This window comes from Dreissena polymorpha, chromosome 10 (assembly GCF_020536995.1).
Source record: "Dreissena polymorpha isolate Duluth1 chromosome 10, UMN_Dpol_1.0, whole genome shotgun sequence".
Classification (NCBI taxonomy): domain Eukaryota; kingdom Metazoa; phylum Mollusca; class Bivalvia; order Myida; family Dreissenidae; genus Dreissena; species Dreissena polymorpha.
The window spans coordinates 10297085-10311089 of record NC_068364.1 but is presented as its reverse complement, the minus strand read 5'-3'; the positions used below and the strand labels follow the sequence as shown (position 1 = coordinate 10311089).

Sequence of the window (14005 nt, the reverse complement as noted above, 5' to 3'; positions counted from 1 at the left end):
AAACTCGCGAGTCAGTGTTTATAACATGTATTCCCTATCAGAGCAGTACGTGTAAGAAAAATAAATAAAATAATTTAGACGATTTATTTACATGCTAATGCAGTGTAACTGTTAACAGATATTCACTTTCATTTTTACCCGTCATCAGAAAGTCCCCGGGAAGCACGTTTTTTACATGACTGCGTATGTTGCAATAAAACATTTTTTTGTACATGATCGTATTGCATTCAATCTAAATTTAGATTCGCTCGTCCAATGAAAGCTGTGTCCCATAATGCACTGTACTCTTTACATTTCTGAAAAATGGCGTAGGAATATGGTTGCATTTATGAAATTCTTAAACATATTTATCGTCATAAATGTTTAAGATTATTTTTTTCATAAGTGATGTTGTAATTGTATTGGATTATCGGATAAATTAGAACATTTGAAAAGCGGTATGTATACAGTTATCGATACGATTCAGTTTATATGCATGAATTGGCGAATCACCGATGTCACCTATATCCACTGCGATCACGGCGAATCGCTGCGAATCACCACAAAATTGCGGGGAATCAACGGAAAGATTATCTTGCACTCGCGCGACGGCGGAGTGACGAATCACGTGAAATCTCAGTTAGTTTCCATTCAAAAATCAAACTGTCCACCGTGACTCTTTGAATTAGGCAAAAATCACGGGTGGCGTAGTGTAACCATTCACTCTTCTGCTTATTTTGTGTGAATTTGTTATTTGTACTAAAAAGAAATCATTTTTTGGATCTTTTTATTTAAAATTTAGAAAATGTTTTTGACTGATGTAAACATTATTAATGTAACCTTTATAAGACATAATTACTATTTTTTAACAGTTTTGTACAAATAATTTAAGTGAATAATAATAATATAATAATTACTGAGTATTACACGTTTAGGAATGGGAAGTTAACAGTATTTTTATGTCCCCCACCCACTATAGTGGGGGACATATTGTTTTTGCCCTGTCTGTCTGTTGGTCTGTTTGCTCCAACTTTAACATTTGCAATATCTTTTTCAATATTCAAGATAGCAACTTCATATTTGGTATGCATGTGTATCGCATGGAGCTGCACATTTTGAGTGGTGACAGGTCATGGTCAAGGTCATCCTTCAAGGTCAGAGGTCAAATATATGTGGCCAAAATCGCTCATTTTATGAATACTTTTGCAATATCGAATACTGTAAACGTATAGAAATTCGTCGGTATGAAATTTCGTGGTTTAATAAAAAACAACTAATTCGTTGACACGTAATTTCGTGGATTTCAAATTTTTTGGGAAGACTGACCGTCATAATAATTTAACTTTTATTAAAACAACAAGAGTAACAACGAAGCATAATCTGCTAATCTGTGTTGACAGCAAGACTTGAGATATTAATGTGCACTGAAGCATGAAAGTGTTGCCGATAATTGTCAATAAGAGCGATAAAGCGGCGCACTTGTTTGTCCCCGCTCGCTAATTGCCATCAATGTTGTTTCGACAATATTTGCAATTCTCAGCGCAATCGATCAGCTAGTAGTAACAATTAAGTAATAAGGTCCCCAAAATAACGTGTGAAAACCGTTGTCACTTTTAACTTTAATTGGCACTAACTGACATATGTGATACATCTGCAAACTGTTAATTTGACAACGTCACGTCAAAGAGAACAATCGTTGATGTACAGTTTAAATACCGTGCTTGATTTAAAAAGTATTATTACCCAAACACTTATCAAGAAAACGACATATTGTATTAACTAGCAAAGCTCAATCAAACAATGTCTCTTTCAAAATGGTTGAAAACGGGAACAGTTCAGACACGTACTCCTACTATAGCACAATTGCCCGACATGACATTCCGAAATGTCTGATTTCGTATTAAAAATGTATAAATAATCGTTGGTACTTGAATTAGTGGTTCAGCGGACCAACGAAATCCACGAAAATTCGTACCACACAAAATTTAATGGTTTTACAGTATAGCAACTTGATATTTGGCATGCATGTGTATCTCATGGAGCTGCACATTTTGAGTGGTGAAAGGTCAAGGTCATCCTTCAAGGTCAAAGGTCAAAAAAAAAATCAAAGCGGCGCAGAAGGGGACATAGTGTTTCTGATAAACACATGCCGCACATTTTGATTGGTGGAAGCTCAAGGTCACGGTCATCCTTCAAGGTCAAAGGTCAAAAAAAAATTCAAAACGGCGCAGAAGGGGACATAGTGTTTCTGACAAACACATTTCTTGTTAAATGATGCACAAGCATGATTGTGGGTCTTTTTTGTTTAAAATTATGAAAGAAATATTATTTCCCCTTGGTTGTTGTGTAGAACAGTAGCACTGTACTGCATACATTGTGTGCATGCTAATGTACTATAAACCTTTCTTTTGTTCTTGCTACTGATGAAACAATTTATTTAAAATCTGTACTTAACGATAAATCCATCAGTATTCCTAATTTTATTTCTTAAAAACGTGAAAAAACTAAAACTTACACATGATTACTGTTATATCAAGAGTTCAAGTGTGTATATGCTGGCTACTATTACAATACATCGTTTGTAAGTACTGCATTATTAGTACCTTCTCATATTTATCCTGAAAATACTGGGAGAAGAGTTTTACATAGAGATGGAAGGAGAATTTGTCAATTGGCCATAGCCTGACAGATACTTGCAGAATATTGGTTTCCATGGTAACAGAGTTGGAAAATCACAGCTGAGGCAGAATAGGGGATCTTGTTTTAGATCAATTGAAGCTCTGAAAAGACTGCCATTTAGAAATGGCGAGTCTACTGAACATGTATCTGACATTGTTAGGGCAAAATAAAAAGCTTGGAATTCCTACAATTAGCAACTCAGCTTCCTCTCTGCAACTGCAGGTCAGTTTGTTTTCTGATATTCATAGATGTTTATGAATGTTAGTAAGCCTTCATTCTGTGTTACTATGTGTTTAAATTGTTTGTTTGTTCTGTAACATTTTTCGTTACATAATGCAATATGATATTTATCTGAACTATTTTGACATCAATGGCAAGTTTCTTGAAATGTTACTTTCCCTGTTATTTATTCACAGTTTCTTCAGTTGCAGCCTGTTTATAATTTAAATGTAAAAAGTCAATGCTTTTATATAACTTATATCCAAATTGTATAACTACTTCTTAGCCAAGTTTAACATTCATCATTATTTGTAATCTTCACGTAGTTCCTCTTGCCTCTTGAAAATAATACTGCAATAAGCTATGACTATGTGTAATAACAGCAAGAATCCTTGGCTCCTAATAGGCCATTGGGCAGTACATGTAAGTGGAGAATTTGACACTTGGTGAGCCCCTGTGGTTGCCAGCTGTGGATAGTCAGTCTGATAGTAACTGGCATGTGGCATTACATAACTTGCATATCTTCTGTGTACTGATTGGTTTTCCTGATAAGCCATCTCTGGCTTTTTGTAAGCTCTGATTAATTCACTGAACAGAATTTGTTTAGTTACCAATGTGTTGACATGTAATTAATTGTCATTCCTACTGCATATGATATAATACTCAGTTAGTGTGATACTTTTGAAAATTGAATATTATTTAATGATCATTTGTTCATAAATTTGTGTTGAAAGTGTCTGATAGATACTGTTTGGAAATAAAGCTTCACTTTAAAGTAAGACTGTAACATAAGTGATTTGGTGGCTAGAAATGGAGGGTATGTTGATTCCACAGGGTATGGTGCCTTTGCTGCCTGGCTCGGCTAATGGACACAGCCTCCTGCAGCCTGCTACCAGCTTCATGCAGGTATATTCACATTGTTAACAGTGTCTTGTCCCGTCTCTATGGCTCAATCTGGGTCTACATGTATGTGTAAACAAACAAGCATCCTTGTGGAGGTAATAACATCTGAATTTCCTTAGAGTTCATAGCAGCTTTCCACTTTGTTTGGCAGAGTTTGGTTATCTTGGAATGCTTGGATGTTGTTCCTAATTTACTGCTAAGTATTGATTAAATGTTTCCCATGGAGATGAAATTGCATTTTTGAGTTCTAATATTCCAGTGCTATTTGCTCATAATTTTGGAAATCAGCTTCCATCATCCATACAGACTCAGTTGATGGAATGCTCTCTCTGTTAAACTATGGAGGCTTGGAGTAGTATCAGGGCTGCTTTGCACTGGTATAGATTGCTATGTTGTGGCCCTGCATCAATTTTGGGTCCTGTATTATTCATAAACTGATAACTTAAGAAGCTGACATTTAATTAAAGGCAGACCTCGTTAACTCTGGATGTTTCTCAGTTATAAATATTGGATGAGTTTTGGTGGATCACAAGACAGTCTCTATCATCTATGTGTGGTAAAGTGTTTCCTGACATATGCTACTGTAACCAGCCAAATTTTGCATTATATATAAATCCTGGGGGAATATCCACATTGATTTGGGCATAAATAAACACATGTTCATTAATTAAACCAAAGCTATACTTCTTTCTCTAAAATTTGGTCATGTTTACATAGGGTATGCTGCAAATAGTAAAATTTTCTTTTGAGCTGCAGTTTCAAATGTTTCATTTAGTCCCATTGTAATGCATGTTTTGAATCGCTATTTAATGAAAATGGATAGTTACCCAGCTGATTCCGAAGACAAGGTAAGTTTGGTTATTCTAGAAATATGATTTTTAGGTCATTGTTTGCTGTCAAATAACCAGCGGCTAAAAGTTGAGATGCATAGGCAAGAGTGATTTGACAGCATTTATCCCAACTTTCGGCCTTGTTGTTAGCTCACCTGAGCACAACGTTGTGCGACGTCAACATTTGCCTTGTTCACTCTCTATAGGCCACATTTATTTTCCGATCTTCATGAAACTTGCTCAGAAGATTTGTTCCACTGATATCTTTGATGAGTTCAAAAATGGTAACCTTTGCATGAAAAACATGGCTGCCAAGGGGTGGGCATTTTTCCTTATACGGCTATATATGGCTATAGTAAAATCTTGATAACAATCTTGAGGCCACAGGGCTTAACACTAAGGCACGTCCGAACGACATTCACTGCTTGTACCTAGGTCCGTGCTAGCCAATGTCCCAGTAACATGCCCGACCGGTCGTGTGTATTTTGGGCGGGATTATGTGTTCTATATCAATAAACTGCGTTTTAAATAAGCTTTTGAAAGATGCAAATATCTTAATACAGTATGATCAGATGACAATTAAATCCCAGAGTGAAGTCGGAGACTACAAACAGATCGTAACTCGAAATAGATTTAGAACCCCCTGATTGCAATCAAAAAGAGGCTGACAATTCAGAAAATCCCCGAAGGTTTTCCTGGTAAAACACGTCGGTACCTATTTTTAAACGGAATTCCGCTAGATACGGTTTTGATTGGTTTCCTCGAAGTGACGTGTTTTCTCGATAAAAATACGCTTTAAACTAAAAGCCGGGATCGCCCAGTATTGTCCGGGATCGATGAAGGTATAAAACACGACATTAACACAAAGATAATATAAAATTATTATTTATTTATCAATTTTAAATAAGTTTAATTTGTTTGATCGATTAGAAGTGTTTTGACAATCTTTTTTACGCATTTCAATTAGCAAAACTAATATTAATGGTCGATCCCGGCTTTTAGTAGAGAATTAACCTTGTACAATTGTTACGACTACCGTAACACGTTATTTGTTATTTTGCAACACCTAAGATTCACTTACCGTTTGTTGTCAGACGGCAACCACAGCAATCTATGTAAAAAGGTTTTAACGTTCATGTCGTTGTTTAAGTTTGGCTTTACGGGTGGGGATGGGGGTTCCTCGGATAAGAAAAGAAAAGGGAAGGAGGAACGTAAGAGAAAGTATGAGGGAAAAAAAAACAAGGAAATTTCTCCCAAAATGGCGTGAAGGTTACAAATAGATGTCTTAAGTAGATGAATATTAAATTCATTAGCATTAGTAAGGCAAGCTAATAAGAATGATTGAATCATACTTGCGCATCTCCACGCACAAGAAAATACAAGTTAAATGATAAATATAAAGGTTTTGATAATACTTTGGTCGGGGCACATGAAAGATTGGTCAGGGCTAGTAGGTTCTGCATTTACTAGCCCGAATGGGCTAGCTGAAAAAAAAGTTAGTGTTAAGCCCTGGGCCACATTTATTGTCCAATCTTCATGAAACTTGGTCAGAAGATTCATCCCAATGATATCTTGGACGAGTTCGAAAATAATGCCGGTTGGTTGAAAAACATGGCCGCCAGGGGGCGGGGCATTTTTCCTTATATGGCTATAGTAAAACCTTGTTAACACTCTAGAGGCCACATTTACTGTCCAATCTTGATGAAATATGGTCAGAAGATTTGTCTTAATGATATCTTGGATGAGTTGGAAACGGTTACGTTTGCTTGAAAAACATGGCCGCCAAGGAGCGGGGATTTTACCTTATATGGCTATATATGGCTATAGTAAAATCTTGTTAACACTCTAGAGGCCACATTTATTGTCCAATCTTCATGAAACTTGGTCAGAAGATTCATCCCAATGATATCTTGGATGAGTTCGAAAATAATGTTGGTTGGTTGAAAAACATGGCCGCCAGGGGGCGGGGCATTTTTCCTTATATGGCTATAGTAAAACATTGTTAAAACACTAGAGGCCACATTTATTGTCCAATCTTGATGAAATATGGTCAGAAGATTTGTCTTAATGATATCTTGGATGAGTTCGAAAATGGTTACGTTTGCTTGAAAAACATGGCCGCCAAGGGGCGGGTCATTTTTCCTTATATTGCTATATATTGCTATAGTAAAATCTTGTTAACACTCTAGAGGCCACATTTATAGTCCGATCTTCATGAAACTCGGTCAGAAGATTCATCCCAGTAATATCTTGGAAGAGTTCAAAAATGATGCCGGTTGGTTGAAAAACATGGCTGCCAGGGGGCGGGGCATTTTTCCTTATATGGCTTAAGTAAAACCTTGTTAACACTCTAGAGGTCACATTTATTTTCCGATCTTCGTAAAACTTGGTCAGAAGATTTGTCCCAATAATATCTTGTTATCTCAGGTGAGCGACTTTGGGCCTTTCAGGCCCTCTTGTTCCTTTTATGGCTATAGTAAAACCTTGTTAACACTCTAGAGGCCACATTTATTTTCCGATCTTCGTGAAACTTGTTCAGAAGATTTGTCCCAATAATATCTTGTTATCTCAGGTGAGCGACTTTGGGCCTTTCAGGTTAACCCATAAAAATCAGTGTTCCTTATGGCAATAGACAAAAATTTCAACGCTAGAAGTGGTATGGTAACATAGATTTAATGAGATAACAATGCTCGTGTTGTTTTTTTTGCAACAATATATTCCATGTAAATTTTCCGCCACGATATCTGAACATTTACCAGCAAACTCGAGACTGGCTTCAGTCACTGAAGTCAAGAAAACATTGCAAATGTCCGGCATCTTGAAATAGTTTAAGTGATCGATAAGCAAAGGAAACCACTGCAGTGCTCCAGCTAGGATTTAAAAAGGGCAGGGGGGCTTTTTTGTAAAAAGGGCACTTTCGACGCGCAGTATATTGTCAATAGGGCACTTTCGAGCGCGCGGGCTTTTCCAGAATGATTCCTGTTGCATGTTAATTTATATGTTATTAATAATTGTTAGAATATATTATTCCCATTATTATTAAACCATTTAAATATAATGTCTACAATGAGAAATAAATTAATTACTTGTCATGTTAAAAGAGATTTATTAATTATCAAATGTAAAAAAAAAAAATTTTTTTTTTTAAGGGCAGGGGGGGCCCTAGGAAGGGCAGGGCGGAGGTTCGGAAGGGCAGGGCGGAGGTTCGGGAGGGCAGGGCGGGGCGCCCTCAAATTTAGGCCTAGCTGGAGCACTGCACTGCAATATCATGGTGTAAAGCAATATTTTAACCAAATTATATATTTATTACGTATTAGTTAGGTAACTGTTTTTTTTCGGATACAGTATTTTTCGTCCAGTTGAATTTTATTTTCAACGTTCTTTATAAAAAACTATAGAATGACAAATACACATGCAGTACAGATGGTCTGGTAAATAATAGTTCGCATTGTTTTTAGCTGAACTTGCAACTAGAAAGACTAAAATAAAGTACTCTGGTGGGGGGGGGATCAGTTGCCCAAGACCTCGGCCTGATTTTCTGGATTTCAAATTTGACACCCCTGTTGTTGAGTGCATGATGATAGATCATTTAAGAACGAATATTGTTATAGCTGCCAGGGAAATCCAGAAATAAGCGCTGGATATAGATTTTGCCCAGTATTTTTCTATTGATTTCTGATTGGTCAGGGGATGGCAGACATGAACAGTAACTTCGCTACGTTCTATAAATTTTACAACTTAATGAAATGTGCAAATGTCCATCTTGTTTTGTTAGGTAACTGGTTTTCATTTTCTGCATTGCAGTCACCAGAACTTACAACTAGAAAGACTTTTAAAAAAGTACAATACATTATGGTTGAGGGGTGGGTGGTTGGCACTGCCTTTTATTCCTTTAAGGACCTGTTGCCCCAGACCCCCGGCCTAATTTCCCGGATTTCAAATTTGGGACAGTCGATACCCTGTACCTTAAGATTCGCAACTGTTCTTGATAAAAAACATGATTTTCTCACTGCATTAGATCAACTGTTTGTTTTGCTTGGAATGTGTTAGCTCTGCCTATTATACTATTATTATTTCAGAATAACACATAGTTGATTTCCATCTTTGTTATATGTAAGTTTGTGCATGCTGTGTTAGAATTAATAATAATTTTCTTTTAGGGAATGATTTGAAATATTATCGTCATACACAGAGCAAAGTAGTAAAATCTTTTTTGTCAAACTTTAGTTTTTCAGCATATCAATGCAAAACAGGATTAACGAATTTTCCCTCGTATAGCGCGCTCCCATGTATAGCGCGCAGGCTGTTGTATAAATGCAAAAATGGAGAATTTTTTTTTAATGACAATAAAAACCACCAACTGGGACCGAAAATGGCCGCCATTTTACTATTGCGCAATCAAATAATCCGGGGCATTGGAAAGCTTAATTACCGGTAAGCATTCAAAATAGGAAGCACCATTATGATTAGGAGCATGGGTTGCATAGCACTATACTTTTCTGACAATTGTGTAATTTTCTAGCAACAGATTAACAGTCCGCGTGCATTTCGTGTAAAACGTGAGAAAATAAGAATTCATGTACATCATGTCATTCTTCCTCGGGGAAAGCATGAGCTTTAAATTTGAATGTTGAATAAAACTTTGTGACGCATGGGAGACAGTTGTTGAGACATGTCAGTATTGACGTAACAACTGTTAATCTGTTATGTTGGACAAGTTTTGTTATTGTTTGTGGCGTTACACAGGCGTGAATGTTATGAACAATGAATGCGCTATAAACCTGGACCAAACTGGAAAACACTTAAGAAGTCCCTGTTCACACCTACGGTTACCTGCAAAAATGACCAAATACCTTAACCAGTCCAACGTAAGCTGCCAATGTAGAATTGCACAAACACAGACAAATAAATGTTCGCATACTTTATTCCAACATTTTATTTTATTGTTAATAACAAATGCGACACCGTTCATATCTGCCGTTACCGACTTTTTGTTTCGACAACGGCCCCTTCAGTCTGTAAGATTATAGGGTGTAGTTTTCTGGAATACAAAAATGGTGGCTATTATGATTATCTACAATTACGAAATGTATTATTCGCAATTTAACAGCAAGGAAAGCGTTGAATCAATGTATTACGCGCATCAACTTTTTAATTTGAAATTTGGAGGTAAAAAACTGCGCGCTATACAAAGGATTGTACGGTACTCAGGGGTGTGATTTTTCTGCAATTTCCGTTGTCGGGTTGTCTGGGGAACATTCTAGTAAAACAATTAGGGAGTCATTTCCTGTGGTTTCTCGAATCTTCCAATTAAAATGTGTTTCATATTACTTTGCTGATTCGTTTGCAAATGGCGCCTTTGTAAAGCGAAAATTAAGATTTTTTAAAGAACGAACGAATCTCACAAAATCTCAGAGATTGAAAAATTATTGAAAACAAATTTAAATGAGAAAGCGAAGAAACAACACTTGATATAAATTCGATAGCGATTCCACTTTCTGAATGGGTATGGAAGATCGACTGTCTTCAGGTAAGGCTAAACTCATGCGAACAAATCTTTAACATTGGATCTCGTGGTAAACTGTGGTTAATTGAACACTGTAACATTGTTGACCTTATTTCAAATTAAAAGACATTGAGCTCAAACAAAAGGTTGCAGTCATTGTTAATTTGATTTTTGATCACAATTAATAATAATACTGGTGACTGCATAATATGTTAAATGTGGATTAAAACAGGTTTTCATAAATACATATTGTTAATAAATTTAAGATGGTGTTTATTTAAATGTCTGTTTAAAGGTTTGTCATGGTTTTATGCTAGCGATTCGCGTAGTCAAAATCAGTCTACAGAATTGTCCTCCCCTCTGACTTGGTCTGTTTGCGTCAAACTTAAACATTTGCCATAACTTTTGCAATATTTAAGATACATGTAGCAACTTGATATTTGGCATGCATGTGTATCTCATGGAGCTGCACATTTTGAGTGGTGAAAGGTCAAGGTCATCCTTCAATGTCAAAGGTCAAATATATGGGGGGCATAGTGTTTCATAAACACATCTTGTTTCCTATTTGCATTAGTATGCTGAATTCAAACTTATTATATTTCAAACAAAATCGTTTCCAAAGAATTACTTTTCAGAAAATTAAATCAAAGCGCTGAAGGCAGTGCAGTTGTTTAAATAATCAAATTCAAAATAATGGTTAAAATTGTTGTTGTTTGTCACTTGTTGGTCACATATTCACAGCATATCCACCGCATGAAATGTGTGTTATTAAGTGTATGTATATTCAAACCCATTTAAATGTTTGTAAATGAAAATTATACTACACTGTAACAGGAGATCACATCATTAGTGTCCTAACATGGCTTATTATGAGTTGATTTTTTTCACCATCTAAATAAATGGTATTGTAATATTCGATTAGCATTTAAGTTTTCTTTCGACACATTCTTATTGCACTCTCAATGCCGTATCATGCAAACATGGGTCTAATGGCATTTTAGCCAGCGTAGCTCAAGCCCAGTGTGCGCAATTGCACAGTCTGGTCAAGAGCTGCGCTGTCAGCTAAAAATCGGGCAAGGTTTGGTGGTCCCATAGGGTATCACTTGACCAGTCTGTGAGGTGCTTAGGCTGGGCTATAGCTACACTAGGAGCTAGCATAAGGCATTAGACCCGTTTTCGCATGACACGACAGGTTTTGCTATAACCTGTACCCTGTATCCTGTAAGGAGAGCTGTGTTTCGGGAGTATAACTACATGTATAACACAGTGGACTATTTTTATTATGAAAAACAAGTATACTCTTCCACCAACTCCTTATCCAGAATGAAAGTTGAGTGTAAAACTATTGTATCTCACAGAAAGTACTAAACAGATACATGAGTTTGCTTTAATCCTCGATTTTTGAGTGATTAGATAAACAATATTACTTTTGCAGACTAATTTTCAGAAACCTACAATTAACTTTATTTGTTTGCAATTGAACAACTAATAAGTCCCTTAGTGCTGCTAAGGATTTCATTATACATGTACTGTGACTGTGCCTAACCAAACATAATACAGATGCTGCACTTTGGTAAGAGATAATCCTTCACACTTATGCAGTCTTGTCTGCAACAGAATGCTAATAAGTGACCTGATAAACAATGCCCTTGAGTTATGTTGTATGCGACTTACTATGCTCCAGTAATGTTGAAATGGATATTCCTTGAAGTACAGAATAGTAACCGTCATATTTCAGCAAGTTTGTAATTTTGAAAAAAAATTCCTCTACTTTGCAACCTTACAGTTATAAACCCCATTTGAACAAGAATTTGATGGTTTACTAGCATGTAGATTTACATGTAAATCTCCATATTTAGTGGGCAATTCAGCAAAGAGTTACCAAATTTCATAAATGGTCATTTACTGTTATTTCCATGATTATTGTGTTAGGGAAAATGTCACACTCATGGTACATGACTATAATTCTTATCATGCTGGATCTGACATAGTGCTGTGAAATGTCAGATGCATCAACTTCCCAACTAGAAAGGCATTTTAGCTCTTTATTATTGTTAATTCATAAGCAATTCATGTGTACAGTACCTAATTGAATGGGAAATAATTGTGTTGGGCTGTTTACTGGCAAATGGAAGTGATCTCAATTTGTATATTCACATAATTGAATTAGTTTCTAATGGCCCTTGCTAATGAAGACTGGCATTTATTTTTGTTTGTTTAATAAAAATACAAAACTACATATTCATTGCTAGTTATTTCTGTGGAGTTAGCAAACATCATGTGGGTAAGGAAATTTTATAAAATTAGTGTGTAGCCATTCTGCTACATCTCTGGTCTTAATTATGAAGCATGTATTTTGTAGTGGTACTGAAAGGTGTTGTTGAATTCTTTGAAAATGGTGAATTACTATTTTAAATATTCATCTTCAACTCTGTTCAATCTGTATTGAACACAAACAAAGATTGTGTCTTTTCCAGTTATGATTGTCAAGGCTCAAATGTCTTGCAAAAGTTTTATTTTTAATATGGAAAAATAAAAAAAAGCGCTTCATGTTTCTAGTTGAGTAAATATTTTGATTTAAAACGCATTTTTTTTTATATGGTATTGTAAAATGTAGGAATGTATAAAAAATATTTGATATTTCATCTATACAATCTTGGGTTATTTAGTCATCCCACTATACAAGTCTTTCTTTGTTTCTGAGACATGTGCAAGGATGTGACAATAAGTGGAAGGGGAAATCGGCCCTTCAACTTGCCTTGAGGATGTTGCTTGTTATGTGCCTAAGCTTTCAAAGTTCTCTAGATCTTGGAAGATCTCTTTGGGTTTTTATGTATTTTATCAAACCAGAACATTTTTATGTTTCAATACGTAAATATGGAATTAATGACTGTTCCAAAACTATCACAGCTGGTAAGTTCAATTTAAATGTGCAATGCATTTATAAACACTAAATGATTTAATTGGTAATTTTTTAGCTCGGCTGTTTTCGGAGAAAACCCGAGGTATAGTCATAGCCAACTCGTTGTCTGCAGTCCGCCGTGATAAAACCTTAACATTGGCTCTAAAATCAAAGTGCTTCCACCTACAGCATTGAAACTTCATATGTAAATGCACCTTGATGAGTTCTACACGTCACACCCATTTTTAGGTCACTAGGTGGTCATGGTCACTGTGACCTCTAAAAAAAAATAATAAAAAATTCTGACAAGCTTTCATTTATTCAAAACTGCATCCGCAGCAAAGTGTTGGCACCCGTTATGCGGTGCTCTTGTTATCCCCCGCCAGAGGCGGAGGGATATTGTTTTGGCGTTGTCCGGCTGTCCGTCCGTCCGGCACTTTTGTGTCCGGAGCCATATCTTGGAAGTGCTTTGGCGGATTTCATTGAAACTTCGTGTAAGTATATATATGCATAAGAGGATGATGCACACCAAATGGCATTGTACACCATCTGTTAAAAACAGAGTTATGGCCCTTTGTATCTTGAAAAAATGCTTTTTACTATAGGCACTTTTGTGTCCGGAGCCATATCTTGGAAGTGCTTTTGCGGATTTCATTGAAACTTGGTATGAGTATATATATGCATAAGAGGATGATGCACGCCAAATGGCATTGTACACCATCTGTTAAAAACAGAGTTATGGCCCTTTGTATTTTGAAAAAATGCTTTTTACTATAGGCACTTTTGTGTCCGGAGCCATATCTTGGAAGTGCTTTGGCGGATTTCATTGAAACTTGGTATGAGTACATATATGCATAAGAGGTTGATGCACGCCAAATGGCATTGTATACAATCTGTTAAAAACAGAGTTATGGCCCTTTGTATCTTGAAAAAATGCTTTTTTCTATAGGCACTTTTGTGTCCGGAGCCATATCTTGGAAGTGCTTT

The 14005-nt window shown here is 36.1% G+C and overlaps 1 protein-coding gene across 14 annotated transcripts in view; it reads left to right on the top strand.

Moving 5' to 3' along the window:
* Window positions 1-14005, top strand: part of LOC127847496 (RNA binding protein fox-1 homolog 2-like) — a 124530-nt gene that overhangs the window by 75069 nt on the left and 35456 nt on the right. For 2 of the 14 annotated variants that reach the window (XM_052379491.1, XM_052379486.1), the window contains one exon: window positions 3712-3783. The exons of 11 other annotated variants lie outside the window; for them this stretch is intronic. In XM_052379491.1, the coding sequence (XP_052235451.1) occupies window positions 3715-3783 (69 nt within the window). In that variant the 5' untranslated portion in view covers window positions 3712-3714. Of the gene's footprint in view, window positions 1-3711; window positions 3784-12864; window positions 13030-14005 lie in introns of those variants that run through there. One more of the 14 variants, XM_052379493.1, reaches the window with a different exon arrangement.